This window comes from Neomonachus schauinslandi, chromosome 5 (genome assembly GCF_002201575.2).
Source record: "Neomonachus schauinslandi chromosome 5, ASM220157v2, whole genome shotgun sequence".
Classification (NCBI taxonomy): domain Eukaryota; kingdom Metazoa; phylum Chordata; class Mammalia; order Carnivora; family Phocidae; genus Neomonachus; species Neomonachus schauinslandi.
In genome coordinates this window covers 105,897,851-105,925,442 of record NC_058407.1, presented here as the reverse complement: position 1 = coordinate 105,925,442, position 27,592 = coordinate 105,897,851, and the positions used below count along the sequence as shown (strand labels likewise).

The window sequence follows — 27,592 nt, the reverse complement described above, 5'->3', positions numbered from 1 at the left end:
CGGGGCGGGGTGGGGCGGGGGCTGCGGCGGGGACGGGCGCCGACGGCGGGGGAGGGCTCCCGAGCATCCTCGCGGGCAGCACCTGGCTTCGCAGCGCCGGGCCCCGTAGCCGTGCCCACGCCCGCCTGCCGTTCCGCCCCGCACGGACACGCGGCTCCCCCGCTTGAACCGGAACCTCTTGCGGAGGCCGCCGCCGCCGCCGCAGGGGACCCGGGCGCCGTCCGGGAAGCGCGGGGAGGGGGGAGGCGGCCTGCGCGGCGCCGCCCGCCATGGCCGCGGCGGGGTGAGCTAGGCTCGGCGGCCGCAGTCGCGCGGACCCGAGCGCTCCTCCGCCGCGGACAGGCCCGCCGAACGGAGGCGGGCGAGCGCGGAGGCCGAGGGGGAACAGGGGGAGCCGGGGCCGCCGCCCGCTCATCGCCGCCGCCCATGGCGAGGCCCCGCCGCCGCCGCCGCTGCTGACCCGGGGGCCGGCCGCGGCTTCCGCCCCCTCCCGCGGCGGCGGGCGGGCGGGCGAGCCTCCCCTCCACGCCCGCGCCCGCCCGCGCCCCGCTCCGGGGGACGGGGAGGAAGGCGAGAGCAGCAGGAGTCTGGGGGCCACCGAAGATGGGGAACACTACCTCGTGCTGCGTGTCGTCCAGCCCCAAGCTCCGGAGGAATGCCCATTCCCGGCTGGAGTCCTACCGGCCCGACACGGACCTGAGCCGCGAGGACACGGGCTGCAACCTGCAGCACATCAGCGACCGGGAGAACATCGACGGTGAGCGCGGGCGAGTCCGGGTCGCGGGGCGGCGGCCTCGCCGAGCCCGCTCCTGACGTCCCCACACCTCTCCTGCATCCGCGGTGCTCTGTCTGCACCCCCAGCGTCTGTATGGCCGAGGCTGCTTTGGCTTTCTCAGCCTGCTTCTGTAATCAGGGCAGGACCGGGTCTTCGTCCCGGTAACCCCGGGAGCTCCGGGGTCCCGGAGACCCCGAGGGGCCCCCTGGCTTGTGCCCCCGAGCGAGCGGCGGGGAAACTTTGCCGGTGGACGGCTCGGGAGTACCGCGGGGGCGGAGGGGTGCAGGTCGAGAGGTGACAAGAGCTGGCCCTTGTCCAGACTTGAGCGGCCAGTGCTGGGGCGGGGGCGGCCCGAGAGCCTGCGCTCCAGCCACTGTGTGAACGTAGCCACAAGCCAAGTTATTCACGGGAAGGGTGAGCTCGTTTGTCCTTTAGAAGGCGAAGGGAATGGATGATCCTTGGCGTAAATGAGGAGTGAATCCCATTTTGGAATCAGTCTCTACCTGGAGTTGGGGGAACAGGGTTGGCGGGTATCAGCTTTCCCGGAAACTTACAAATTGATCCCAATTGGCAGTTTCCTATTCCCGTTAACAATTTTAAAAAGGATTTTTTTTGGGTGTGTGTGTGTGTGTGCAGGATTGGAATCAAATAGCTTCACCTGAATACTTAAAAAAAAACACAACGAAACAACAAACTCTATTATCAAAATGGTTTGGAGACATCTTTGGGTTGTCACCCAGTTTTTGCTTGGGGCAGAATTACAGTCCTGTGGATTTCTGATTGAGCTGAGTGATGTTTGGACTAGTGTTTGTAAAGTTAAAGGACTGATCACTGCACCTAGTAATGTGTATTTATTAATTTTGTCTCGCAGTATATTCGTTAGTACTAATTTATCCTTAAGCTGTGTGGCTTAATATGGGTAGGTGGTTTATACATCATGCTTGAAACACAGTTTGCATAATTTCAACTTAAAAAATGTGAAATTGGAAATATATTCTTATGACAACGTGATTTTTCTTTTTTTAACCCCCAAGTCTTCTCACAGTTGATGTAGTTGAACTAAGATGAAAAAATTTCTTGTGTGAATGAATTGACACAACTCTGTCATAAGTCATTCTTGACAGCTTTAGGATGGAGAATTCCCTCTAGTGTGGAAAGCCAAATTTAAACTGCTCAAGGAAAGAATTTTCTAATTGTTTGGCCTCTTGTAATTTCTTTTAAATAGTACTGTCGTCTCTGCAGGACAGCAACTTTATTAAATGAGTACCACATATTAAAGGGACTAATATAACATCTGGTTTTAGTAAACACTTAGTAAATTAAGGTTCCACATGAATTTCTAGTGTAGAAATTATCTTAATCTCTTTAGATGTCTTTGAACTACAGTTATACTTTAAATTCATGCATGTAAAGGCATCTAGAAGGTTATTAAGGTCTGGTCTGTCTTGATCACTGGTATGATCCAAGCAGCTGAAGGAAATGTCTAGCATATAGTAAAGATTTATTTACTTTTTATTTTTTTAAGATTTTTAAATTTATTCATTTGAGACACAGAGATACAGAGAGAGAGCATGAGCAGGGGGAGAGGCAGAGGGAGAGGGAGAAGCAGGCTCCCTGCTGAGCCAGGAGCCCGATTCAGGGCTCGATCCCAGAACCCTGGGATCATGACCTGAGCCAAAGGCAGATGCTTAACCATCGGATCCACCCAGGCACCCCTATAGTAAAGATTTAATAAGTATTATATATATATATTTTAAAGATTTTATTTATTTATTTGAGAGAGAGAGAATGAGAGAGAGCCCATGAGAGGGGGGAGGGTCAGAGGGAGAAGCAGACTCCCTGCCGAGCAGGGAGCCCGATGTGGGACTCGATCCAGGGACTCCAGGATCATGACCTGAGCCGAAGGCAGTCGCTTAACCAACTGAGCCACCCAGGCGCCCAATAAGTATTATATTTTAAAGGAATGAATGAGTTTATTATAGAAAGCCATTACTCAGTCTTATACAATGCTGATAGGCAAAAACATTTGGAAGTAATTTCTCCATGTTGTGCACTTACATTGGGAAGAGACTTTATGTTTTATATAATGAAGTAGAAAAATACAGACAAAAGGAAGATTCATGTTTCTTAGGGCCAAGCTGCATACTATTATTGACTATAGCAAGGAATCTGGGGCGGGGGGGGAGTAATTATTACCAGGTATTTGGCACTAAGTCTTAGAAGGATTTTGCTGGGGGAAAATAGAATAGTATTGTGTGTTATTTCATTTGAAAGAAATCTCAGTTTTGGTCATCAAGTCAGCTTTGAGAAAACATTTGGAAGACCACCAACTCTTGTTTTGGAAGTTCAGGTTAGCTTAAGAGACTCTAGGGCAGGTTAAAAAGGTTTCTAATCTAGGTTCCTAGTGTCTTCTTATCCCAGAACTCAGTTCATACGATGATGCTAGTTTAAACCCAGAAATGCTCATTCACTATTTAAAAAATATTCTCTCTGTCTCCCAAAATTCAATAAATAATACTGCTAGGATTTACCTATCTGTGGTTCTTAATATTGGTTTCAATTACACCAGAAATCTAGGACTGGGCCTTGGCATTAATATGTTTAAAGTTCTCCAGGTAATTCGAAGATGCAGGTAGGGTTGAGAATCCCTGCCTGATTAAGTCTGTTGTTCAGGGGCATTTTCCATAGAAATTCATTCAGTATCAGAAGCTGGGAGAAGGGAACAGACTTGTTTAAGTTAAATAGCATATAGAAATAGGTATAGATTTTAACTTCTGAATTATATTGGTAGATGATTAGTAAACATTTGTTATTATTTTTTTAAAGATTTTATTTATTTATTTGAGAGAGAGAATGAAAGAGAGCACAAGAGCTGGGGGGTGTGGTCAGAGGGAGAAGCAGACTCCCTGCTGAGCAGGGAGCCCTATGCGGGACTCGATCCTGGGACTCCGGGATCATGACCTGAGCCGAAGGCAGTTGCTTAACCAACTGAGCCACCCAGGCGCCCGATTAGTAAACATTTAAAAACTATAGCTGAAGCATCCTTGAGTATATCACAAAAGCCGAAGTGGTCAAGCACCATCTTTATCCGTAGAGACAGCTCAGACAACTAGAATTGAAAGGTTCAGAAAAGTTCATGGGGCTTCTGTGATAGGTCAGTTTCTTAAAATCACAGAGATATGAGGTTTGAATCCATGTTTTCCCTGCCCAGCACATACAGTGGGTAATATTTGCCCTGTAGTGTTTCAGTGACTGAGTTAGGGCAGTTAGGCGTCCATGACACCTACCAGCAACTTGCCCTTTGTACTCAGTGTACCTTAGTGTTAGGTTATTCACGTTTTTGGAAATGTATATTAGACTCAGCTCCCTAGGTATTATTTCTTGTACAATTATTCTGAGGTTGAGAATTAACAAAAAGACTTAACGACAATGATAGTAATACTTGCAACCCTTACGTGTTGTTTACTCTGTGCTAAATGCCGCTCTGACTGCTGGATACCCGTTCGCTCACTTGGTATTCACAGTAGCCCTTGGACGATATTATCCTTACTGTAACACAAAAGAATGAGGCAGAGAGAGGAAAAATGACTTGCCTAAAGTCATACAGCCAGTAATTGACACATGGAAACTTTCCCTTGTCGCTTGACTAGCCATCACACATTTACTAGTCCTGGGGTTGCTTTCTGGAAGAGGGTGTCTGTCTTTACAGTCATAGCCACAGTTTCTCTGAGAAGCATCATCATGTATCTTTAATAGACTGGCCTTCCCTGATTAGATTATTGCTGTGGGAGGAGAGAAAGAGGGGTGGACTTAAAAGAAAAGTTAAGATTTGATGAGACCAAGTAAATCAGGATAGAATGCCTGTAACATCTGTACTGAAGTGCCACTTTAGGGTTTTGCCTCAGAATAGTTGCTAGCAATTTCATTCTTTGTAGCTCAGCTGTCTTTGACAACCCAATTTTTCCATCATCCTATATCCAGTCTGCTAGGAAAGAGTGGCTGTCAACCTTCAAAGTATATCCAGAATCCAACCACTTCTCAAAACCTCTCCTGCTGCTTGTCTCAGCTAAGCCACCTAACTGATATCCCTGCTTCCACCTTTGTCTATTACAGTCTGTTCTCAAACAAACATAGTGGGCGCCTGGGTGGCTCAGATGGTTAAGCGTCTGCCTTCGGCTCAGGTCATGATCTCAGGGTCCTGGGATCGAGTCCCGCATCGGGCTCCCTGCTCCTTGGGAGCCTGCTTCTCCCTCTGCCTTTCTCTCTCGCTCTGTCTCTCATGAATAAAAAAAAAAAAAAAAACTTAAAAAAAAACAAAACAAAACAAACATAGCAGCCATGGTGAGATCCTTTTAAAAACTTTAGCATGTGACTCCTTATTTCATATTAAGTAAAAGCTTTACAATGGACTTCAGGGCCCTGTGTGATCTGCCTGCCTTCCCTACTCACCTTGCTAGCTCACTCTAGCCACACTGGCCTCCTTCAGTGCTCTTCCTTGAATACACCTGACATGCTCTCAGCCCAGGGCCTTTGCTCTGTCCCTCTGCCTGGAATGTTTTTCTCTGTGTTTCCTCTTGGGTAACTCTTTCAACTGCCTTCAGTCTTGGTTCATGCCTCATCTTTTCAGTGACGCCTTCTTGACGGCCCTCTTTAACATCTCTCCTATTACCCCATCAGCAGTCCTAGTATACATTCTCTGAATTACTGTTTCTTCCATTTCACCTATATAAGTATATACATATATAATAATAGCGATTTTTACCTACTAGTATGTAAATTTCAATAGAACGTTTTCGTTTTGTTTGCTGATGTAACCTAAGTCCCTTTTACCCTGAATTACAGCCAGTAATTGACACATGGAAACTTTCCATTGTTGCTTGACTAGCCATCACACATTTACTAGTCTTGGGGTTGCACTCTATCCTTGTCTGAATGAATGAGTGAAGCCAGCAATTTAAGGACGTTGGAGTCAGAGTACATCATGTGTATTTATTGCATGAGAAGAACAGAAAGGAAGTAGAGAAAGACCAAGACTTGTAATAATGAAAGTAGAGTGGATATGAAACTTGGTTTTCTTTGTGTTTTAACTTGAGAGGTAGCAGGTAGGGTGAAATCCTGAAAATGAAACTTAAGAAGGGTTTTAAGGCATAACAAAAGAAAGAAAAAAACCTAAACCAAAATAAATCATGGCTAATTGTAGTCTGTTTAACAATGTGATGTATTGGGGCGCCTGGGTGGCTCAGTTGGTTAAGCGGCTGCCTTCGGCTCAGGTCATGATCCCAGAGTCCTGGGATCGAGCCCCGCATTGGGCTCCCTGCTCAGCGGGAAGTCTGCTTCTCCCTCTCCCACTCCCCCTGCTTGTGTTCCTGCTCTTGCTATCTCTCTCTCTGTCAAATAAATAAATAAAATCTTAAAAACAAAAACAAAAACAACAACAAAAAAAACCAATGTGATATATTTAGTCTTTTTCCTTATCTCTTAAGATGAATGGCTTTAGCTGTGGCCTTATATCCTTAAAGATCAAAATGAGGCCAAAATGCTTAATAATCCAAAAAGTACTACATGAATATATGCAATTATGAACTTAGCCATTCCTGGTGATTTTCTTTTTTAAGTGTGAAGTGTTCTAGGATATACAGCAAATGGTGTTTTAACTTTCCATAGTCAGAGAAACTAGAAGCCTAAGGGGCTCATCCTAGGTCTGGGAAGGAAAACTGGAAAAAATGCACTCACTGTTACAAGGGTGGGGAGACAAAGGAGCAATTTATAATCTAAGCTGTTACCTGTCACAGTATTAGCTTAAATTACTGCTCTTGATTTCTTTGGATATCTGCAACCTCATCTCTTTGGATTTCTTCTTCTTGTGTCTCAGACCCAATTACCATTTCCAGCCTGATGGACAAAACCCATACCTGTGGACTTTCATTCCAGACTAAGATTTATTAGCTGCACTGCCTGTAAGATTTTGGAATTTTATTTTATTTTATTTTATTTTATTATTTATTTATTTATTTATTTTTAAAGATTTTATTTATTTATTTGAGAGAGAGAATGAGAGAGAGAGAGCACATGAGAGGGGGGAGGGTCAGAGGGAGAAGCAGACCCCCTGCTGAGCAAGGAGCCCGATATGGGACTCGATCCCTGGACTCCAGGATCATGACCTGAGCCGAAGGCAGTCGCTTAACCGACTGAGCCACCCAGGCGCTCTGCCTGTAAGATTTTGAAGATACCCTGACCAAGCATGGACTGAGGCATATTAGGCAGTATGGAGAGGTGCACTTTAAAGGTTTGTGGAGAGGGCCATTCTCCAAAGCACCAATGAAGATTCCACGACCTTTACTTATTTTCCTCTCTAGTTTAGAATCGTGGAGTCATTTGCTCCCCGTCTTCATTTTACAGATAAGGAAACTGAATCTTGGAGAGGTGCAGTCTTTTGCCCAGGTCATGCAGATCATGGACAAGGGTAGTTACTGTGTGTTAACTTTGGGCCAAGTGCTGCGCTAATTACTTGACTTGTATTATCTTTTTAAATCTTTATATCATTCTTCCTATTTTACAGGAGAAGAAATTGAGACTGAAAGGTTAAGAAATTTGCTCAAGGTTTCATAGCTGATTAGTGTCAGAGTTGGGATTCAATCTGCTATCACTTGCTAGAGGTCCATGTCTCAACTACCCTGTGACAGCTAATTAGGGACTGACCTGGGTCTAGAAACTGACCCCCTGCCCTCACACCTGGCCCATGCCCACTTTGTTTTAAGACATTCATTCATTGTCTGTATGCTTTGAGCTAGCAATACTTTGTGATTAGGATTTTTACTTTTCTGCCTACTTTTTGAGAGGAGTGAAGATTAATTTTATAGAATGGTAGATTTTCTCACTCTTTTCTACAAAGCTGATTGTCTTTATCATCTTAAGAGATTACTTACTTTCACATTTCTGGCTGGATGAAACTAATACAAAGATTAAATTCATTCCTATCTAGGAAAGGGTAGAACCAAAAGAAAGAAAAATGACAAGATGCAAGATGTGTGAGTAGCTTTGAAATTCTGTTTTAGTCACACAGGGTCAGAGATTTAGCTCCAAGCGTGTCATATTGGGCTTACTTGAAGGAAGCAGCACTTGGTATTTTCACAAGAGTGCTACTGACGGTATCATGCCTGTCATACTTCAAAGTACGAATCCTTTCATGAGTCAACAAAAAGGCAGCCGGGGTGAGTCCATAGCAGTGATATCATGCATTCAGTATCATTTTCAGCTTGTACCTGCAAGGAGGGAGAGAGTTCACTTTCCCTGCCGCATTTTACATCAGCTTGAAACATTGAATAGTTTGTTGCTGGGAATCTTGATCAGGATACTGTTTCTTCTCTGTGCTCTGAGACTCAACATTATTCTATCCTCCCTTTCCTGAAGAATGAGGCAGGGCTCAAGAAGGATAAATCCAGGACAGGCTTTTCCTGGGGGTTTACAGGATGTGCCTCTAGCTCTGTGAAGTGTGGTGGAGGGCAAAGAGCAGGAGCCTAATAATCAGGAGACCCATGTTCTAGACATGGCTCTGCCTTTACTGTAGGACCTCCATCTTGCTGAGCCTCACTTTCCTTTCTGCTTAAAGAGAATGTGCTTTTAAAAATCCTGCCTACTTCCCTGGTGTGATTCCGTCCTGCGCGGCTGTTGTGTGGAACAGTATTCGTTTATCTCCGTCCGCCTTCTCTTCCACCTAAGTGTGTGCCACCACCCCATGGAAGATTCGATGGACATGGACATGAGCCCCCTGAGGCCCCAGAACTATCTTTTCGGTTGTGAACTAAAGGCTGACAAGGATTATCACTTTAAGGTGGATAATGATGAAAATGAGCACCAGTTATCTTTAAGAACAGTCAGTTTAGGAGCTGGTGCAAAGGATGAATTGCGCATTGTTGAAGCCGAGGCAATGAATTATGAAGGCAGTCCAGTTAAAGTCACACTGGCAACTTTGAAAATGTCTGTACAGCCAACAGTTTCTCTTGGGGGCTTTGAAATAACACCACCTGTGGTCTTAACGGTTGAAATGTGGTTCAGGGCCTGTGTATATTAGTGGACAGCACTTAGTAGCTGTGGAGGAAGATGCAGAGTCAGAAGATGAAGAGGAAGAGGACGTGAAACTCCTTAGTATATCTGGAAAGCATTTTGCCCCTGGAAGTGGTAGCAAGGTTCCACAGAAAAAAGTAAAACTTGCTGCTGATGAAGATGATGATGAAGATGATGATGATGATTTTGATGATGAGGAAGCTGAAGAAAAGCCTCCAGTAAAGAAATCTATGTGAGATACTCTAGCCAAAAATGCACAAAAATCATACCAGAATGGAAAAGACTCAAAACCATCAACACCAAGAACAAAAGGTCAGGAATCTTTTAAAAAAGAGGAAAAGACGCCCAAAACACCGAAAGGACCTAGTTCTGTAGAAGACATTAAAGCAAAAATGCAAGCAAGTATAGAAAAAGGTGGTTCTCTTCCCAAAGTGGAAGCCAAGTTCATCAGTTATGTGAAGAATTGCTTCCGGATGACTGACCAAGAGGCTATTCAAGATCTCTGGCAGTGGAGGAGGTCTTTTTAAGAAAATAGTTTAAACAGTTTGTTAAAATTTTCCATCTTATTTCATTTCTGTAACAGTTGATATCTGGCTGTCCTTTTTATAATGTAGAGTGAGAACTTTCCCTACTGTGTCTGATAAATGTTGTTCAGGTTCCATTGCCAGGAATGTGTTGTCCAAAATGCCTGTTTAGTTTTTAAAGATAGAACTCCAGCCTTTGCTTGGTTTTAAGAATGTATGGAATGTTGTGATAGGACAGAGTAGTAGTGGTGGTCAGACAAATGGAAATGGTGGGGAGACAAAAATATACATGTGAAATAAACTCAGTATTTTAATAAAGTAAAAAAAAAAAAATCCTGCTTAGCCTTATGCCCTGAGGTACCTAAAATGAGAATCAAAATGGGGCTAAAATGCTTCCAGAGAGTACTTGATGAATGTATGTTATTATGAACATGGTACTCATGTTGATTTTCTTGCATTAAATATTAAGTGTGTTGCAAGATCTACAACAAACTGCGTTTGAACTTTCCATAACCAGAGAAGCTAGAAGCCTGAGGGGCTCATCCTAACAAAGACATCACTGCAGTCCATGTTCTTAAGTTGGTGCCAGAAGGATAACTGGAATTTTAGAACTGGGTAGGATGAGATTATACAGAGCTGTATGACCTTTGAATGGGAAGCTTGCTGGCAGTAGAACTTGGTATAGGTATACTACTCTTTCTAACATTTATTGGTCTTCTGGGTTGCATCTCTCCAGAGTCACACTGTGATGCATGTGGTGAGCAGTGGTACCCCTGGAAATAATAGAGCCCACCCAGGCGGTCCGCTGTGTCATAGGAAAGACGTTCCTAGGAATGTTAATATGGACCCTTGGATGGAGGCTGAAGCCGGGTTTTTGTTGTTTTTTTTTAATCAGAGAAGGTTTTAAGGCATATATATATATATGCATAAATTTATTATATTAAAATACTCCTTTAAGTAAAGGGGAATTGATGGGCTGAAAAATGAGCTCAAGCAGCCCAAAACAAGTTATTGGGGGCTGTTTGTGGCCATTTCTTTCCAGAAAGTCTAGCTAGAGCCACAGTTGCAGAGACCGAAGAAGATATCTAACTCACTTTTCCTTTCCTTTCCTCTGCCATTTACTTTGTACCTGTTTCCTATGGCTGTCTTCCTTTACTTCTTCTAGGGGCTCTTTTTGCTGTCTGCCTCTTGGAGGGAAGGGGTGTTTCAAAGCTCCAACTGAGTGTCGTCATCTGACAACACACAAATTGACATACCTCAAGTCAGCAAGATTTTACCTGGAAAGTTGGTGAATCTGAGACAAGAGAGCATCTCAGGGGTTGGTTAGCTACAAACTGCTTGCTACGCTCTGGACATCTCTGTTGCTTTTAAATACATGATTGGAAAACTTTGAAATCTTTTTTTCTTCACCTTTGTCAGAATATTGACATTTTATACATTAATTTTGACTTTGTAAAGAAACTTTTATTTTATTTTATTTTTTATTTTTTTTAAAAGATTTTATTTATTTATTTGAGAGAGAGAGTGAGAGAGAGAGCACAAGAGCGGGGAGCAGGAGAGGGAGAAGCAGACTTCCCGCTGAGCAGGTAGCCCGATGCGGGACTGTAGCCCGATGCGGGACTCCATCCCGGGACTCCAGGACCATGACCTGAGCCGAAGGCAGTCGCCCAACCAACTGAGCCACCCAGGCGCCCAGAAACTTTTATTTTTAATTTGTTTTTTTAGTATGGCTGAAAAATTGAACTGAAAGGCAGTTCTAAAAAAGGAGTTCTAAAATGTTTGAGTGGTGGTAACATTTCTGGGCTAAGTGTCTTGTTTCCCATGGTTATAGGACTTCGATAAAAAATTATTGTAACCTGGTTTTGTTACTCTGTAGCCACATTACCTAGTACATGTAATTTTAATTCCTGGGTCATTATTTCCTGATCTTCACTCCCTACTTGGGATGTATAGTGGGGCTTCATTGGGTATGATAGTTGTGAGTGCCATGCTCAGCGGAGATGCACTAGCATCTGTAGAACTGTCAGCTGGCTTTTGGCACTGAGAAAAGTACAGCTGGAGTACACTAAAGATAATTGTTAGCAACTGCAGTTGCATCCTTGACAGTTTCTTTGTGAGCCTTGTAGAAATCTTAGTTGGACGGTGAAATGTAAGTCACTTCTATTTTGGACACCTCTGATTATAGACCTTCTGGCTTTAAGGGGGAAGAATAGGAAGTACCCTCTGTGGAGGTTCATAGGTAATATAGCTGAGTGTTGCAAAACCATGAATGTAGTGTTTAAAGCATTTTATAAGCAAATTCTTTCCCGTTGATGGTTGCTTCTGTTCTTGGTAGGCAAAAAGGGAGAAAAGTTATTAAATGTATTTTGATTATATTTGGTAAACTCCTTGTCTTATTGCAAATTTACCATTAATCAGAGGAATTAGGGAATGGATGGATGGGTTAAGACATCTGTTCTTTGCCTTTCAAGAAAAGATTTCACTCTAAATTTAGTATTCTGTCCATTAATGAATCTGTATTCTTTTAGGATATTAATTCATTATAGCTGTTCCATTAAGTGTAATCATAATTATCCTTTAAACTATCTCTGGTTTTTAGGTATGGATCCAGACTTTGTATAGTTGCTTAAAAGTCCAGGTTTTAGGGCTTTTTTTTTTTTAGGGTTTTTTTAGGGGGTTTTAGGGCTTCTGTGTACCCTAAAACCTAGTCCAGGTTGAGAAATGAAGTCATGATGCTGTGTTTAATTCAGTTTCAAAAATTTCAGACTCACAGATTCATCAAGTATTACTTCATTTACAGTGAGGATTACTTTTGAAAGTTTATATGGGTAATTTTATTTTCCCACAGCCTCCAGCTGTGTGTAAGCAATGGGCTGTTATTTTAATGTGTAGTCTTACTTGAAAAGCATGGGTAAACAGGGTTTATATAGCATTAGAGATCGCCTTCTGTCTCCTGAAAGCTAAAGTTGATGTTACTGAAGAGATACAAATTGTTTATTCACTTTAATTTTAGCAAATCTTTTCTATAAAATAAATCTAATGTCTGATTTTTCCATTTCTTATATTTTGTAGGAAGTGCGGAGGAAGCCTGGCAAAGCCGGTATTCAAAAGTGTGACTTTAAGTATTAAGCACTCAGGGATAAGTTTAAGGGGTAGGGAACATACTCTTGCTTTGCAAACCATTTGCTTCTGTGGAAGATGTTTTTTCCTGACAGGCCATGTATCTTAAGCACTGTGCAAGCCATGTGAGCACACTTGGCTGTTTGTAGAGCTTTCTTCTGCAGTAGGAGGGTTACTTGGTAACTCAAGTTAAGAAGCTGTTGGCAGCCTCTGGGTGTTGGAAGTGAAGTATATGAAGAGGGGAGGTGAGGAGGAGCTGTGGCAGCATTGTTAAGGTAGGACAAGTCAGGGAGGACCCAAATATAAGACAGCACAGCATGCATTGCAACAGCCCAGCAAGGCCCTGAGTGGTAAGAAATAGGCCTCAGGCCTCAGAAGTGGATTGGTTGCTTTTATATTGGGAGATGTTTGGGTGCCTCTGCATCTTTGAGAATGATTTGGGATGGGTAGCAAGCATGGCAATGACTTTCAGAGTTGATGGAGATGTTCTGCTGGGAGAGGCCCTGTGGCATTCTGACATGAAACCGGGAGACTGGCTATCTAGACAATATTTTCTTCTCTCATTTAACTAGTAAATACCCTGACAGGAACATTTGTTGGGTTTTTTGAAAATGAATTTATTCTTGTGCCGGGGTATTTGTAAGACAACACTTTGACAGGACTAGAAGGGAAGAATGAAGGGGATTGTGGGAAGGAGTGTTTGGCCGAAATGAAAAAAGAGCAAAGGGCTCATATTGGTAGGTGAGTGTGGACATTAGCCTGCTAGGTGGCAGCCAGTTAACCGCCACTTAGGCATGGCTTAATGCAACCTTGTCCTTGCCCCCCAGTCTCCTATGTCCTCAGACTAGATCTATGTATTCACTTTGGGCATGGAAGGTTGATAGTTCAAGGCATCAAATGAGTGCTTTTCCCTTTCCTCTCAGTATCTGGCTTTGATTAACATGGTTTGAAATGTGATGTCAAACCACAATATTGGTGTCCAGTCGAGAAGGACAGTCTGTAAATTGCCCATATACTTTTTAGTTTTTTATTCCTCAGAGTAACATTCATAAATGGGTGTTTGTCTTGTTTAGCCACAGTGAAAGTATATTCACTTGAGCCTAGCTTCTTAGCATACAATTCAGGAACCCTTTCAGTAAAGTAGAAGTTCTTAAGCTGTGCCAGGGTTTCTCAACCTTGGCATTACTGATATTTTGGGCGGGATAATTTTTGTTGGTGGTGGGGGCTGCCCTGTCCACGTAGGATGTTTAGCAGTATCCCTACCTCTACTCAATAGATGCTGGTAGTGTCTTCCCACCGCCAGTTAGGACACCAAAAATGTCTCCATACGTTGCCAAATATAATCTCCCCAAGGGGGCAACTCTCCTACTTCTCTCCAGAACCATTGAGCTATAGGCTCTAGGATTCAAGGTGTAAAAGAAACAGTAGAGCAACTTCCTAATGGTTTGACTTTGACACATTCAAGGCCCGGGGGTAGAACTTCATAGACTCTAGGCTGCACAGCTCTAGGGGGTGCCATTAAGTTCAGACTTGATGTGAGTGATGCCCTGCCCCTCCTCCACCAGTTTTGCAAAGGGATGCATTGTTCGTTTGAGCTCATTAGAACTAGCGTCACATTCTAAGATGGTACTCCTAATGGTATTATTGACAAAGATACTGCTTGCAATTCTGACAGTGGGTGGTAGGATAGCTTTCTGTGTGTACCAGGAAGGTGTGTAATCTTTACTTAAATTCAAAAATCACTTAATTTTCTTCCCTTATAGCTTCTCCTTTTTTGTTTTCTTTGTTTCTTTCTTTTCTTTTTCTTTCTTTCCTTTTTGGTGTAATATACTGAAAGGTGTGGTAAGTTTTTGCTGGTTTTCAGCACCCTTGTTACAGAACACAGAGGAAAACTGGGTTGCTGGAGTCATTACTCGGAGACTGAAAAGGCTCCTGGTAGAAAGGGAAGACCAATTCATCAGTGCTGTGACTAGTTCTGGGGCTGTCAGTATCTGCACAAGCATTTAATAGCATTATTTGGAGTCATAGAAGGAGCCACTCTTTGTTCATGTGGCTCATCTGGAAGGGATATGGAAGATAAACTCCATCAGATCAAGTCAAGTCCTGCAGAAACAGCTAGACCTTGGTTATTTCCTCCCTCTTCTTTTTGTATTCTCCGAAGTGACATTAAGAATTGTTTTGTCTGTTTGTTTTTTAAAGATTTTATTTATTTGAGAGAGAGAGAGAGCGAGCACAGAGGGAGAGTGAGAGGGAGAAGCGGACTCCCCGCTGAGCAGAGAGCCTGATGTGGTGCTCGATCCCAGAAGCCTGAGATCATGACCTGAGCCCGAAGGCAGACGCTTAACCAGTTGAGCCACCGCCCTCATTAAGTATTGTTTTAAGGGTGAATCTAAAGTTTAACCAACCCCAGTATATGCCTATTTCCATTAAATAAGTTCTCTCAGAGAAGGTCTAGCCTTACCCAAGTTAAATGTATTGAGTTCTTTGAGTTGGTTTTCAAATGCAAATGATACACAAAGCCTGTTTGTACAAAATGAAAATATGACAAAACATATTTTGTACTACTTACATAAGGGTTCTTAGCAGTTTGTGGGGACCAGGGACATAATTCTGAAGCAGAAAATTATAATTATAGAATATTTAAGATATTTTCATTCTAAGCATACAAAAGCATTGGAACAAGATGAACAAAAGTGCTTCTTATTAGGTGCCCTTACAGGACCTCTTTTGGTGAACAGGTAACTAGCTCATTATTAGGGTATTGTATACAAAGGGGTATTTATGGTGAATGGAAATCATAGTCTCTTAATAAAGGCCAATGCTACTCTTGAGTGTCTTTAGCCTAACAGTCTATGGAGCCATTTTTCGTTGAACAACTTGGTGGCTCAGTTTAGCCAGCCTGTGATGGGAGTGATCCCTGAGATCTAAGTTAGCCTGTGTTGTTTGTTTCTGACTGTGTTTCTGACTAATTTTCAGGTATTATTATAAGATGCTTGATATATGATGTTTTGGCCTTCATTTCACTTTTTTTTATTCCACTGAGGTTTATCTAGAATACTGTCTCTTGTTATTTTTTATTTGAAAATAACTGTTGATGCTGAGGGTGGCATCAGTGTGTGAAGTGGCTGAAAACTGATCACAAAATTATTATTATTTTCCCGAGTTCAAAAGTGGTGACGGGTTTTCAGTTTGGAATTCTCCCTATAGATGGATGAAGAGACTGTATTAAGCAGAATGTTAATACTGTAGGGAACTAGGCAAACAGAAATTAGGGAGTTCCTTTCTTTTTAAACTAACATTTTTAGCAAGTGGTAAATCCCCTATGTGGAAGTGATTGTAGAATGTGTTCTCTTCAACCACAGAGAAGAAGTTGGAGAGAAAGTGGAATTCAGTAGGCAAGTGTTGGCTGAGAGATGCTTATTCTCCAACAGTTTAGGAGGGAATTTGGTGCATGCAATGACGAGGCTCAGAGTCACGACTACGTATGGCCAGTCCACAGATGCTGGCCTGAGAAGGGGGCATTTTTCTTTTTTTTTAAAGATTGTATTTATTTATTTCAGAGAGACAGAGCATGAGCGGAGAGAGAGAGATGCAGACTCCCTATTGAGCAGGGAGCCTCATGTGGGGCTTGATCCCAGGATCCTGAGATCATGACCTGAGCCAAAGGCAGATGCTTTTTTTTTTTAGTGTATTTTTTTTTTTTTTAAAGATTTTATTTATTTGTCAGAGAGAGTGCACAAGCCGGGGGAGTGGCAGGAGAGGGAGAAACAGTCTCCCCGCTGAGCAAGGAGGCAGATGTGGGACTCAGTCCCAGGACCCTGGGATCATGACCTGAGCCGGAGGCAGACACTCAACAGACTGAGCCACCCAGGCACCCCAGGAGGGGGCATTTTTAAGAAGTGTGATAATTTGATTCCCCGCCCCCCCCCACCCCTGGGGAGTTTAAGGTTCAGTTTTTCAGTAGGTCAACAAACATTAGTTCTTCCAGGTACTAAGTTCCATGTTCCCAACTGGGTGCTGGTAATGCAAGGTCAATATAACTTGGACCTTGTCCTTAAGGTCCTAATGGTCGTTTAAGGAAGACAGATATGCAAATGGATGATTGCTGTATACAGAGTTAGAAGGGAGGTCAGAGTGATTACCTCTGCCCTGGTTGATGAGGGGATGTGGTCAGGAAAGGCTTTGCCAAGACAATCTTTTGGCAAGAGCAAGAGGGGTGGGAGTGGGGAAGAGCCAGGAAGTGTGCTACAGGCAGAAGGAAGCTCTGTTTCTGAAAGATCCAGGGTGGATTGGCACATAGGTTCATTCTGAAGTCAGTAAGTAATATGGAACTTCTTGGTGGCTTAATCCCCAAACATCTTATATAATGAATTATGCTCATTAGGAGGACATTTGTTCTAAAAGATTTCATAATGGATGGATGTGCATTGGTGACCAGTTTTGTATATTTTGCATATATTCTGGATTTTGTAAAATGATTACTCAGAGTTGTAACGTGGGAGACAGAATAGATGTCTTCAGACCTGTGGAAGCAATGTTGCATATGAGAAAATAGCCTTGATAGAATCCTAGAACATTTATATGATCAAGTACTGTAGAGATCCTCACTTTCCAGATATGGCAACTGTGCTAAGAGGGATTTATCCTTAGCATCACACAACTGGTTTATAGTGGTTTGTGGCCTGAGAGCCAAGTCTCCTGTTGGGGGTGGGGGGAAGGTCAGAGCCTTTTCACTCAGCACAACGATTCTCACAAGGTTAAATATTCCCAAGAAGAAATTAATCTTGACCCATCTTATTTTTTTATGTGATGTTAATCTGAGTGAGAATTATGTCTTAGGGGATTGTATTAGTTATTGAGCTGTAACAAATTATCCCCAAATGTAGTAGCTTAGAGCAACAGTATTATCTCTCAGTTTCTGTGGGTCAGCACTTCAGGCAGAGCTAGGCTGGGAGCCCTTGGCTTAGGGTGTCTTAGGAGATTGCAGTCGAGCTGTCTGCTGGGACTGCAATCCTGTCAAGGTGCAACTTGGAGACATTCTGCTTCCAGACTCACTCAGATGGCTGTTCATGGCATCAGGTGCTCGTTGGTTGTTGGCTATAGTCATCAGTTCCTTGCTATATTGGCCTTTTCTTAAGCTGACAGCATGGTAGCTGCCTCCCCCATCCCAGAGCCAGTGATCTGAAAGAGAGCATGAGAGACCTGCAAGATGGAAGCCACTGCCTTTTTATCATCTAAGTTTGGAAGTAACATTCCATCATTGCTGTTTGTTACATCAAGTCCCTAAAATCCAACCTGCATTCAAGGGGATGGTATTATACAAGAGTGTGACTACCTAGAAGTACTTTAGGGGCTATATTGGAGGCTGCTTACCACAAGCATTAATTAAGATTCTTTTGGTTGTAACAGAAGTCCTCTAAAACTGATTTGGGTGGGGAGTGGGGGAGGGAAGAATTACCGGAAGTACATGAGGATATTTTATGGAAGCCAGTGTAACTGAGTCTTACAAGGACTTGGAATAGGGAGTTGGATAGCTTGTAGGAACTGAGGCGGTTATTTCTTTAAGTATTTTACTTTTAAATTCTCTTGTCAGTTTTAGTTGATCTGATCTTTCTCTATGTCTCATATTTATTTTTCTCTAAATCTTTATTATAAAATAGCTTTTTTTTCTTTCTCTATGGTAGCAAATGGCTACCCTGATGTCTTCAATTGTAGGTCCACAAAAGACTGACTAGACTCCGCTCCAATTCCCCAGGAGAAAGGATTGAGTTCACTTAGATAAGTTAATAGGAAAGGTGTCCAGTCATCTATGGCATGGTGAAGGTCAAGGCTGAGGGTATGGACAGGAAGCCTTACCACTGTTTGTTGTTGGGAATGGATACAAGGGGTAAGGTTGGAGGGGGATAGTGAATGGTTGAGGAAGGCCCAGAGAAGGGCAGTTAGAAATAGTTTTCTTATATATTTGTTTTTAAAATCCATGTTTTAGTTTTCCTAAGGCATTTTCAGTACACTTCCAAAAGAGTAGACCTAAAATGAATTAATTTGGGTAAAACTCAGGTTGGGGATAAATTAGCACCCATTTTGCAAAGATAGACCTTAGCAGAAAAGCATGATTATTTATATTAAGAAATTAACAGAAATGTCTTTGAGACTTTTGGTAACTTAAAAGCTAGAAAATCGGTAAGTTTTGGATAAAATTACAAATAAAATTTAAATAAAATTACAATTTATTTCTCTCTCTTTCTGAACTTGCCCCTCATAAATTCGAGGTTTATCCACTTTTTATAAAACATTCTTATGCTGCGAACATCTGTCAGTTTTCTCATCGTAGCTTTTTTTTTTTTTTTAGCAGTTGATGTAACTTAAAATGAAATTAGCATTTCTGTTCTTTCTAAAACTGCCCATTTAGGGTCTTCACATACACTATGCTTTTGGCTCTAATTGATTTAAATAAATTATAAAGAGGCAAAGAAGGTTTTTATTGACATTTTTGCATATTTACTTCCATAGCATTTTAAAATAATGCACACTTTGACATAGCTATAAAAACTTTTGTATTATGAAGATAGAAACTGAAAGCCTTTCCTGTAGTATTTTTCTTTTTGCTTTGTAGATTACTCAGGTGATCAGTTTTGAGTCTTGTCTTTAAGGTGTGATTTGAGCAGTCCAATAGTAGCAGCAATTAAAGCAGATTAAGTATGTGGTAACTTTATACATGGTAAGACGTTGTTTTGTTGTTTAAAAGTTGAGCCTGGCAGAGTAGTCTCTGGGAATTGCTGTGTGGTAGATAGGTCTCTTAACAGCCCTCAGAAGTCTGAGGGGAGAAGCTGGTGGTGTATACGGATTGGGGGAAGCAAAGGCAAGTGGTGTTGGGGCAGGGCGGATGTGGAGACCAGAAGAGTGATTCTAATTATGGCAGGGTCCACTTACTTGGTTTCAGTAAGGTTTGCTGGGTGGTGCTGCTTTGGAAAAATCTACTCCCATTATTTAACCTAATGTATTACTCACATAATACTCCATTATTGTAGATTTAGATTTGGTAATAGTGCTGCTATTTCCTGTTAGAATCTGGTAGAGAAAAAAGTCTCTGTATTGTAGTTGCAGAGATCTCTGGGAAGATGGAGCAGCAAATTTCTCTGGCTTCTTAATATTAATTGCTTCTTATGATTTACTCTTTTCAGGCTGTTCTTGTAATCCTGTTTCTCTCCCCTTAACAAATGTGGAGTTGATCATGTCGCTGCCCTGTTCAAAACCTACTTGACTCCTGTTGTGGTTAAACACATACCCCTCCCCGTGGCTCACAGTCATTAGTGTTCGTCCCTGCCTGCCACACAGACCTCCCTTCTCATACAGTGACATCAAGGGCTTCCTTGTCCAAGCTTGTCCTTGTCTGTCTGTGCACTTGTTATTGCTTCTGCTTTGCAAGATCTTCCCAAAGATGATTACCTGGTTGACTCCTGGGCATCCTGTGTTACCTCCTCAGATGTTCTATTCCTAGAAACACAATTCAGAGAAAGGAACCCTCTCCCCACTGTGGCAGCTCCATCATTTTCTCTCTTCACTTTGTTTGCCTGTTTGTTGTATGTCTCCCCTTCCCCACCAGAATATAAACTCCATGAGGATAGCGACTATGTCTGTCTTGCCCATCATAATATTCCCATTACCTGGAGCAGTCCTTGGCACGTAGTAGGTGCTCAGTAAATACGTGAATGAATAGAGATACTGCATTTATTCAATATCTAATAAACATTTCTTTGTGTTTTATAATCTTGGCATTTTTAAAGGGCACAGGCCAGTTATTTTGTAAAATAATACTCAATTTGGGTTTGTCTGATGTTTTCTCTTGATTAGATTCAGGTTGTATATACATTTTTGGCAGGAATATTGCAGAAGTGATGTATCATATTAAGAGACACATGCTATCTATTCATCTCAGCATTGGTGATGTTAATGTTGCTTGGTTAAGGGGTGGTACCATTCAGGTTTCTTCAGTGTAACGTAGCTTTAATTAATAATAGTAAGTAACTTGTGGGGAGATTGAAGCTATGTAAGTATTCTATTTGTTATCAAACTTTCACTCATTAGTTGTAATGTCCATTAATTTTTTAGCTCCTCTGTTTTTTGGTAGGCATTGTAAGGAAGAGTTCTTTCTTCTCCCCATTTGTATAATTATCAGTACAGAGTCATGGATTCTTATTTTATTTGGTGAGTTGTAATCTCTTCTTATTTTTTGTTGCTTAAATTGTCCCAGGTTTGGTTGGTGGGAGCCTCTTCAAACTGGTTCCTTTCCAAACTGTATTCTTTAGATATGTCCTTATCATTCCTGAGCACTTCCTTAGTTTCTGGCAGGATATTTGCTTTGTAGAAATAATTTTTCTCTTGGTTTGGAAAAAAAGGTTTCTTCCCTCTTAAAAAAATATGGATGTAATGTTTTCCTTTACAGAACATCACAGTAACATCAGTAGCAAATCATGATGCCTGAAAATGTGGCCTTAAATAAGTCTCTCTTTTCTTAAACTGTCATGATTTTGCTTGTTTCTGTGAAGTCAAAGAGCAGCACCTTATCTGCTTGTGGCTCAGGGACAAAATAACAGTGTATGAGATACTTACAGTACTGCCAGTGCATAAAGCTATCTACCTGGAGCTGATAAAATCATATAGGTAAGTAGAAGAGAACATGTCTCTGCTCTTAAGGATGGGTTTAGTGGAGGAAGACAAGACTGTACTGCACATAAGAACAAGTGAAAAGGTGAATTTTGGTAACTGTCTGCTTTATCCGGCTCACATGTACAGATTACCATTTGGTTTGTAGCAGTAGTCTTGGTGTCATTTGTGACTACTTCTTGTTGAGCTCACGCACCCAAGACAAGGCAAGGCGAAGGCCTGACCGATTTGATCAGTAAAGATACAACAAATCACTTCTGGATTTAGGTGGTTGATTACCTACACACAGAGAAAAGAAGAATACGCCAAAGGTGTCAGCGTCCTGTAATCTTTTCCCAACACAGCAGACAGGGTGACACTGAAGTAAGAGAGCCCAGTGACTGCCTGTGTCATGGGATACACTGCTGCCACGAAGCCAAGTCTAGATTGCAGTTAAGTGGGTTTATATTTTGGGTCTCTATTTGGTTGCAGGGTGGACGAGTGTGTAGAGAGCCCTATACTTCACCAGAACCCAGGACACACTGAGAACCTGTCTCATGACAGCCACCAGAGAGACAGGGAGGTTAATGGGAGATGGCCTCTGCTGTGGTCTGAATGTTGGCCTCCCACCCCATTCATGTGTTGCAATCCTAATGCACAATGTGATAGTATTGGAAGGTAGGGCCTTCGGGAGGAGCTTAAGTTAGGAGGATGGTGCTCTCAGGAATGGGATTAGTACCTTATAAAAGAGACTTCAAAGAGATCTCTAGCCCCTGCTACCATGTGAGGACACAGTGAGAAGTCTGCAACCCAGAAGAGGACCCTCACCCAATCATGCTGGCACCCTGATCTTGGACTCCTAGCCTCCAGAACTGTGGGACATAAATTTCTGTTGTTTATAAGCTACACAGCCTGTGATATTTTGTTATAGCAACCCAAATGGCCTAAGACAGTCTCTTAGCGGCTCGTCAGACCATCCTCCCTTCTTGTGATACAGGAAGATTATGAGATATTCCTCCAAGTCGTATCAACTGTGGTTCAGACCTTGCCTACATGGCCTATTTGGATAAATGCAGGGTGTCTGGGGCACCATGGCAGACCCATTCTTCTGCACCTCTTTCACTTTGTGGTGTAATTGATATCTCCATACAAAATAGTTATATCGCCTCTGATTGTCATTCACCAAGCTCTTGTCTTCCATTGTCCTGTCCCACCTGTGTACAGGTCAGTTCTGTAATAAGCTATTGTGTGAATGTGAATGAGGTTGTTCTCAGGGCCTTTTTAAAAAATAATTAATTAATTAATTAATTAATTTGACAGAGACACAGCGAGAGAGGGAACACAAGCAGGGGGAGTGGGAGAGGGAGAAGCAGGCTTCCCGTGGAGCAGGGAGCCCGATGTGGGGCTCGATCCCAGGACCCTGGGATCATGACCTGAGCCGAAGGCAGACGCTTAATGACTGAGCCACCCAGGCGCCCCCCTCGGGGCCTTTTTTCTGTCTACCCTACTCTTTATATCCAGTCTGAATTCATAGATGCTGATTGTTTGAGAATCCTAGGTTAGGTTATCCTTGATATATCTAGAACCACTGGACTTCAGCAAACATTGTCTCACTGTAAACAACTGTGTGTGTGTTTTTAATTGTGGCAAAATTATAGGTAACATAAAACTTACCATTTCTAAGTGTACAGTTCAGAACCATTTAGATACATTCACATTGTTGTACAGCCATCAGCACCATCCTTCCCCAGAACTTTTTCATTTTCCTAAACTGAAACTCTGTACTTATTAAATGATAACTCCCCATCTCCCCCTTCTCAGCCCCTGGCAACTACTTTTCTGCTTTCTGTCTCTCTGACTGACTACTCCAGGTACCTCATATATGTACCCCCATATACAGTATTTGTCTTTTGTGACTGGATTATTTCACTTAGCATAATGTCTTCAAGGTTCATCCATGGTGTAGCATCTGTCAGAATTTCATTCCTTTTTAAGGCTAGATATTCCATTATTATGTATATATCACATTTTGTTTATCCACTCATCTGTTGATGGACGTTTGGGCAGCTTCTGTCTTTTGACTATTGTGAATAATGCTTCTGCAGACATGGGTGTATAAACATCTGCTTGAGTCTTTGCTTTTAATTCTTTTGGGTATATATATCCAGAAATGGAGCTGCTGGAAGATCTGTGTTTTGAAACTTAATTTTTGGTGAATTTGTGTTGTCACTTAATCTTTAATGTGATAGGAATCAGATTGATCCAGAAGCTGGATTGCCATATCATATTTACCTTTATGAGACCAAAAGGAATGATTTTGTTTTAAAAGACAATATTTGTTATTTCCTTGATTATAGAAGCAATATATTCACTGTAGAAAATTTAGAGAAGTCTATAGAAAAATATTATCTATAATCCCACCATGCAGAGCAATGCTTGTTTTAAGTATTTTACACTATTATTTTATATTAATATGAACAAAAATACCCTAATGATGTGTTTAGAAACCTGTATCTTTCAAAAAAGAGAAAAATACATGTCTGTGGATCAGAAGGCAAGTTTATGTGGTGGGAGATTACCAAAATGCAGGTATTTATTCATCCATTTATTCAGTGGTTTGTATTCTCTCGAATACACGTATTTTGCATACATAGATGTAGATGTATATTTCTTTCAAATTGGGGTCATGCTGTTACTATGACTTCCTGATTTTCTTTTTCTCTTATTATAAAATTAATTCTAATAATTCTAAATAATCTTCTAACATGATATTACTATAGGTTGTACTTTGTTTTTTCTTTTTAAAGATTTTATTTATTTGAGAGAAGGGGGGAAGGGAGGGAGAGAAAGAGTATGAGTAGGGGAGGGGCATAGGGAGAGGGAGAAGCAGACTGACTCCCCGTTGAACAGGGACGACACTGGTCTCGATCGCAGGACCCTGAGCCGAAGGCAGACACTTAATCGACTGAGCCACCCAGGTATCCCAGGTATATCAGTTCTGTATTTAATCACGGCAGTACTAATGATGGTAGCATTGAATTCTTAGATTTAGATTTTGTCCTTTAGGTTTTTCTTTCTTTTTAAAAACTCTCATTAATAATAATATATTTTATTCTAATGTCTTTGGAGGCATTTCCTTAGGAGACATTTCTAAAAATCTTTTGCCTTTTTGAGTCAAAGGAATAAAACTTGACAGGTAGGCAGGAATTAAAAAAACTGCATGTTATTTTTCAGGTATATGTGGGTAATTTGTAATACAGGTTTGAGAATTGTCAGTTTGCTCACCGAAATCTTCATTAATTAATTAACAAGTAATATTGAACATCTGAGGACCACAATATTATATTAAGTACATAAGTATTACAAAGATACATGAGACATGGCCTCTGATTTCTAGGTCACTAAATTCAAATAGGTCATGAAATTCTAATCGTGAAAGATGAGAAGTATACACATTATCATTTAAGGCACTGTGTCATAAGAACCATGTTAGTTGTTACAAAAGTAGATGCTAAAATCAAACCAAAAAAAATGTGCTATAAGATGTCAAAGGTGGAAGAGACAACTTTTGCCTCGTGTAATTTGAGATGGCTTCATGGAATAATGGGTTGGGCTGGGTCTTTTGGGTGGGTGGTTCTTGTGAATAGAAGAACATAAGACATTTCAGGTGGAAGGGGAATGACAATAGGAAAGGCCTAGAGGTGGGAAACTACAGGATTTATGTGAGTCATGGTGAATGGAGTCAGTTTATTCTCAGAAGAGAGGTAGAACAGTCTGGACAAGTCTTGGGTCTACAATAGAGTTCATATGATGTAGGATCCTGAATTCCAAGTTAGGGAGTGTCAGGTTTTTTGGGGAGTAGGCTCACTTGCGCATAGTGGTCCTAGGAAGTTTAATACGTTGGTGATAAGGGAACTTGACAGGAACAAATCGGAACCATTGAGATCACTTGCGTTGGTTCGCTGACAAAGTCTTGAGTGTGGGATAGTTGGAATGAAAGGGAAGTTATACATAGAAGCTGTCCTGCTGCTGCCATACTCCCCTCCCCCCACTCTGACACTGCAAATGTGCTGAGTCAGAGCAAAGGCTTTTACAAAAGTCTTTATATTCCCCACCCACCTGACACTGAGAAGTTATGAAATCATTGTTGAAAGAAGTGAGTGAGGCAGCAATATAGTTTTGTGCCTAAAGGCGTAGGAGAGAGGGAGGATACAGAGTTGACCCCGAATCTTTGGAGATTGGATGAATGCTGTGTTAGTGAAGGGAGGTTGGAGAAGTAAGGAGGAAATACTGGCTTTGAGAAGGGAAAGGGTAAAATTTTTGAGTTTAAGCAGTTTTATACAGTCTTTTTCAATGGTAAGTGATAGGTTTTCCAAAATTCACTTTATAGATTCCTGTTAAGAATATAATTTTCAAATTTAAGTAATGTGGAAAGATCTGAATGTTCCCATCCCCAGATTGGTGTCAAAGAGATGATGGAAGGATCCAGATTTACTGGACGAGATGTGTGTTACAGCACTCTTAGTGGTTTGGGATCCCTTGATCTCATATCTCGTATGATTTTTTGTCTTTTAACCCTTCCGCCCATAATTCCCCATCCTTCTGAACAAGAGAACAGACATGCAGGGGTGAAATTGAAGTATTCAGATTTAACAATTTTTTTTAAAAATTCCTATCTTTAGGTTATTCAATCTAGCATTGTTCTACATCAACACTAATAACAGCAAGTTGACTAAATTGTGCATCCTATTTGTCCTCTGTGTAATTAGATATACCAAAAAGCTGCTTTTTGACCACCAGACATATGTTTTTAAATTGGTTAAAAATAATGTTAGGCATTTAACTAATTTAAAAATATGTTGTGGTGGGAGAGTCAGACCATTAGGATAATCTTTGAATTCATGTTCACAATAGTGTAAAATATTACAGACGACATTCCTAAAAAGTTTTGAATTCTTATGTGAAAGTCAGCTTTAGTATGAACATTACCTCTGTGAATTTTGATTTTGTACTTCATTTTTTCTAGTTACTATTTTCGCTTTTTTTCCAAAAATGTGGGTTCTTTATACATTAGCCTGTTAACTGTCTTGTAATTCTTACAGTTTAAAAAAACTTTGTGGGGGCGCCTGGGTGGCTCAGTCTGTTAAGCCTCTGCCTTCAGCTCAGGTCATGATCTTGGGGTCCTGGGATGGAGCCCCACGTCTGGTTCCCTGTTCAGCAAGGGGTCTGCTTCTCTCTCTCCCTCTGCCCCTCCGCTCTGTTCCTGTGCGTGTGTGCTCTCTGTCACATAAATACAATCTTTAAAAAATAATAAATAAAAAAAATCTTCTTTTACACATTGAGGTCTTTACCAAAGCCAAGGCTGCATAAATCTGGGGAATGGCTCTAAGTGACAATTGGGCCCTTGTTGAAATGTGGAAACATTTTTTTTTTTTTAATTTTAGAAAAAGAAAAAGAGAGCACGTATGGGGATGGTGAGGGGAAGAGGGAGAGGGAGAGAGAGAATCTCAAGCAGGCTCCCCATCTAGCTCTGAGCCCTACACAGAGCTCAGTCTCACGACCCTGAGCCGAAATCAGGAGTTAGATGCTTAACTGACTGAGCAACCCAGGAACTCCAAAATGTGGACATTTTTTATTATGAGTTCTCCTAGTGCTGGTATAAGTCCCAGATACACCATGTATATGCTTGTGAGACTAGCCAGTTAGGATATGTTTAATAGTCAACTTAAATGTATTTTGCATCATGTTGAAATTTGGACATTAATGCTTTGGAAGGTGGAAAATTCCAAATACAGGTGAAAGATGTTTATCACTGGGCTTCATACTGAAGAGTCAGTTCTGTCTTAAACTTACCTGGTAATGTTTATTGAGCTGGTGAGGTTTATGGAGTATAAATAAGATAGGTTATCTTTCCTGGAGGACATTGATTATTTTCTCTGGAGGGCATTTGAAATTGAAAGCAAGAGTAATATAAATTTGATACTCAGCTAGAAAAGAAAAAAAAATATTTATACATATATGTTTAACTGTCCTCATGGTATAAAGACTTAGGTAGAATAAGTGGTTGATTATTTTACTGCAGTGTTAACATCTTAAGGTCAGAAGAAACCTTAGATTTATTTCTTCTGTGCTTAACAAATGAGACATTTCAGTGCTTCCTACTACCAATTGAATAAATTATAAGCTTCACAGATTAAAAGCCACAGAAGAATAAATAACCAGAGCTAAAATGGTTTCTGATTTGTATGCTGTTACTGTCAGGATTACCTGCCACTGGGTTACCTATTCCAAACTGAGATGTTTTTGATTAACTTCCTTGGGTTCTGAGTTGTCAGTTCTCGTTTGTCCCCATTAATCTTTGTATCTTAGAAATTTCCAGTTAAGTGTAATATTAGATAAAAAGAAAATAATTATTAATCTAAATAAAATCTTTAGCAGTAGTATCAGTATTAGTTAGAAAATTATA

The 27,592-nt window shown here is 41.4% G+C and overlaps 1 protein-coding gene and 1 pseudogene across 2 annotated transcripts in view; both read left to right on the top strand.

Moving 5' to 3' along the window:
* The first annotated feature begins 496 nt into the window (after window positions 1-496).
* Window positions 497-27,592, top strand: part of CCNY (cyclin Y) — a 231,517-nt gene continuing 204,421 nt past the window's right edge. The window contains exon 1 of one of the 2 annotated variants that reach the window (XM_044915488.1): window positions 497-757. In XM_044915488.1, coding sequence (XP_044771423.1) covers window positions 604-757 — 154 coding nt within the window. In that variant the 5' untranslated portion in view covers window positions 497-603. The remainder of the gene's footprint in view (window positions 758-27,592) is intronic. The other variant, XM_044915487.1, reaches the window with a different exon arrangement.
* LOC110576800 lies at window positions 8,454-9,374 on the top strand (annotated as a pseudogene).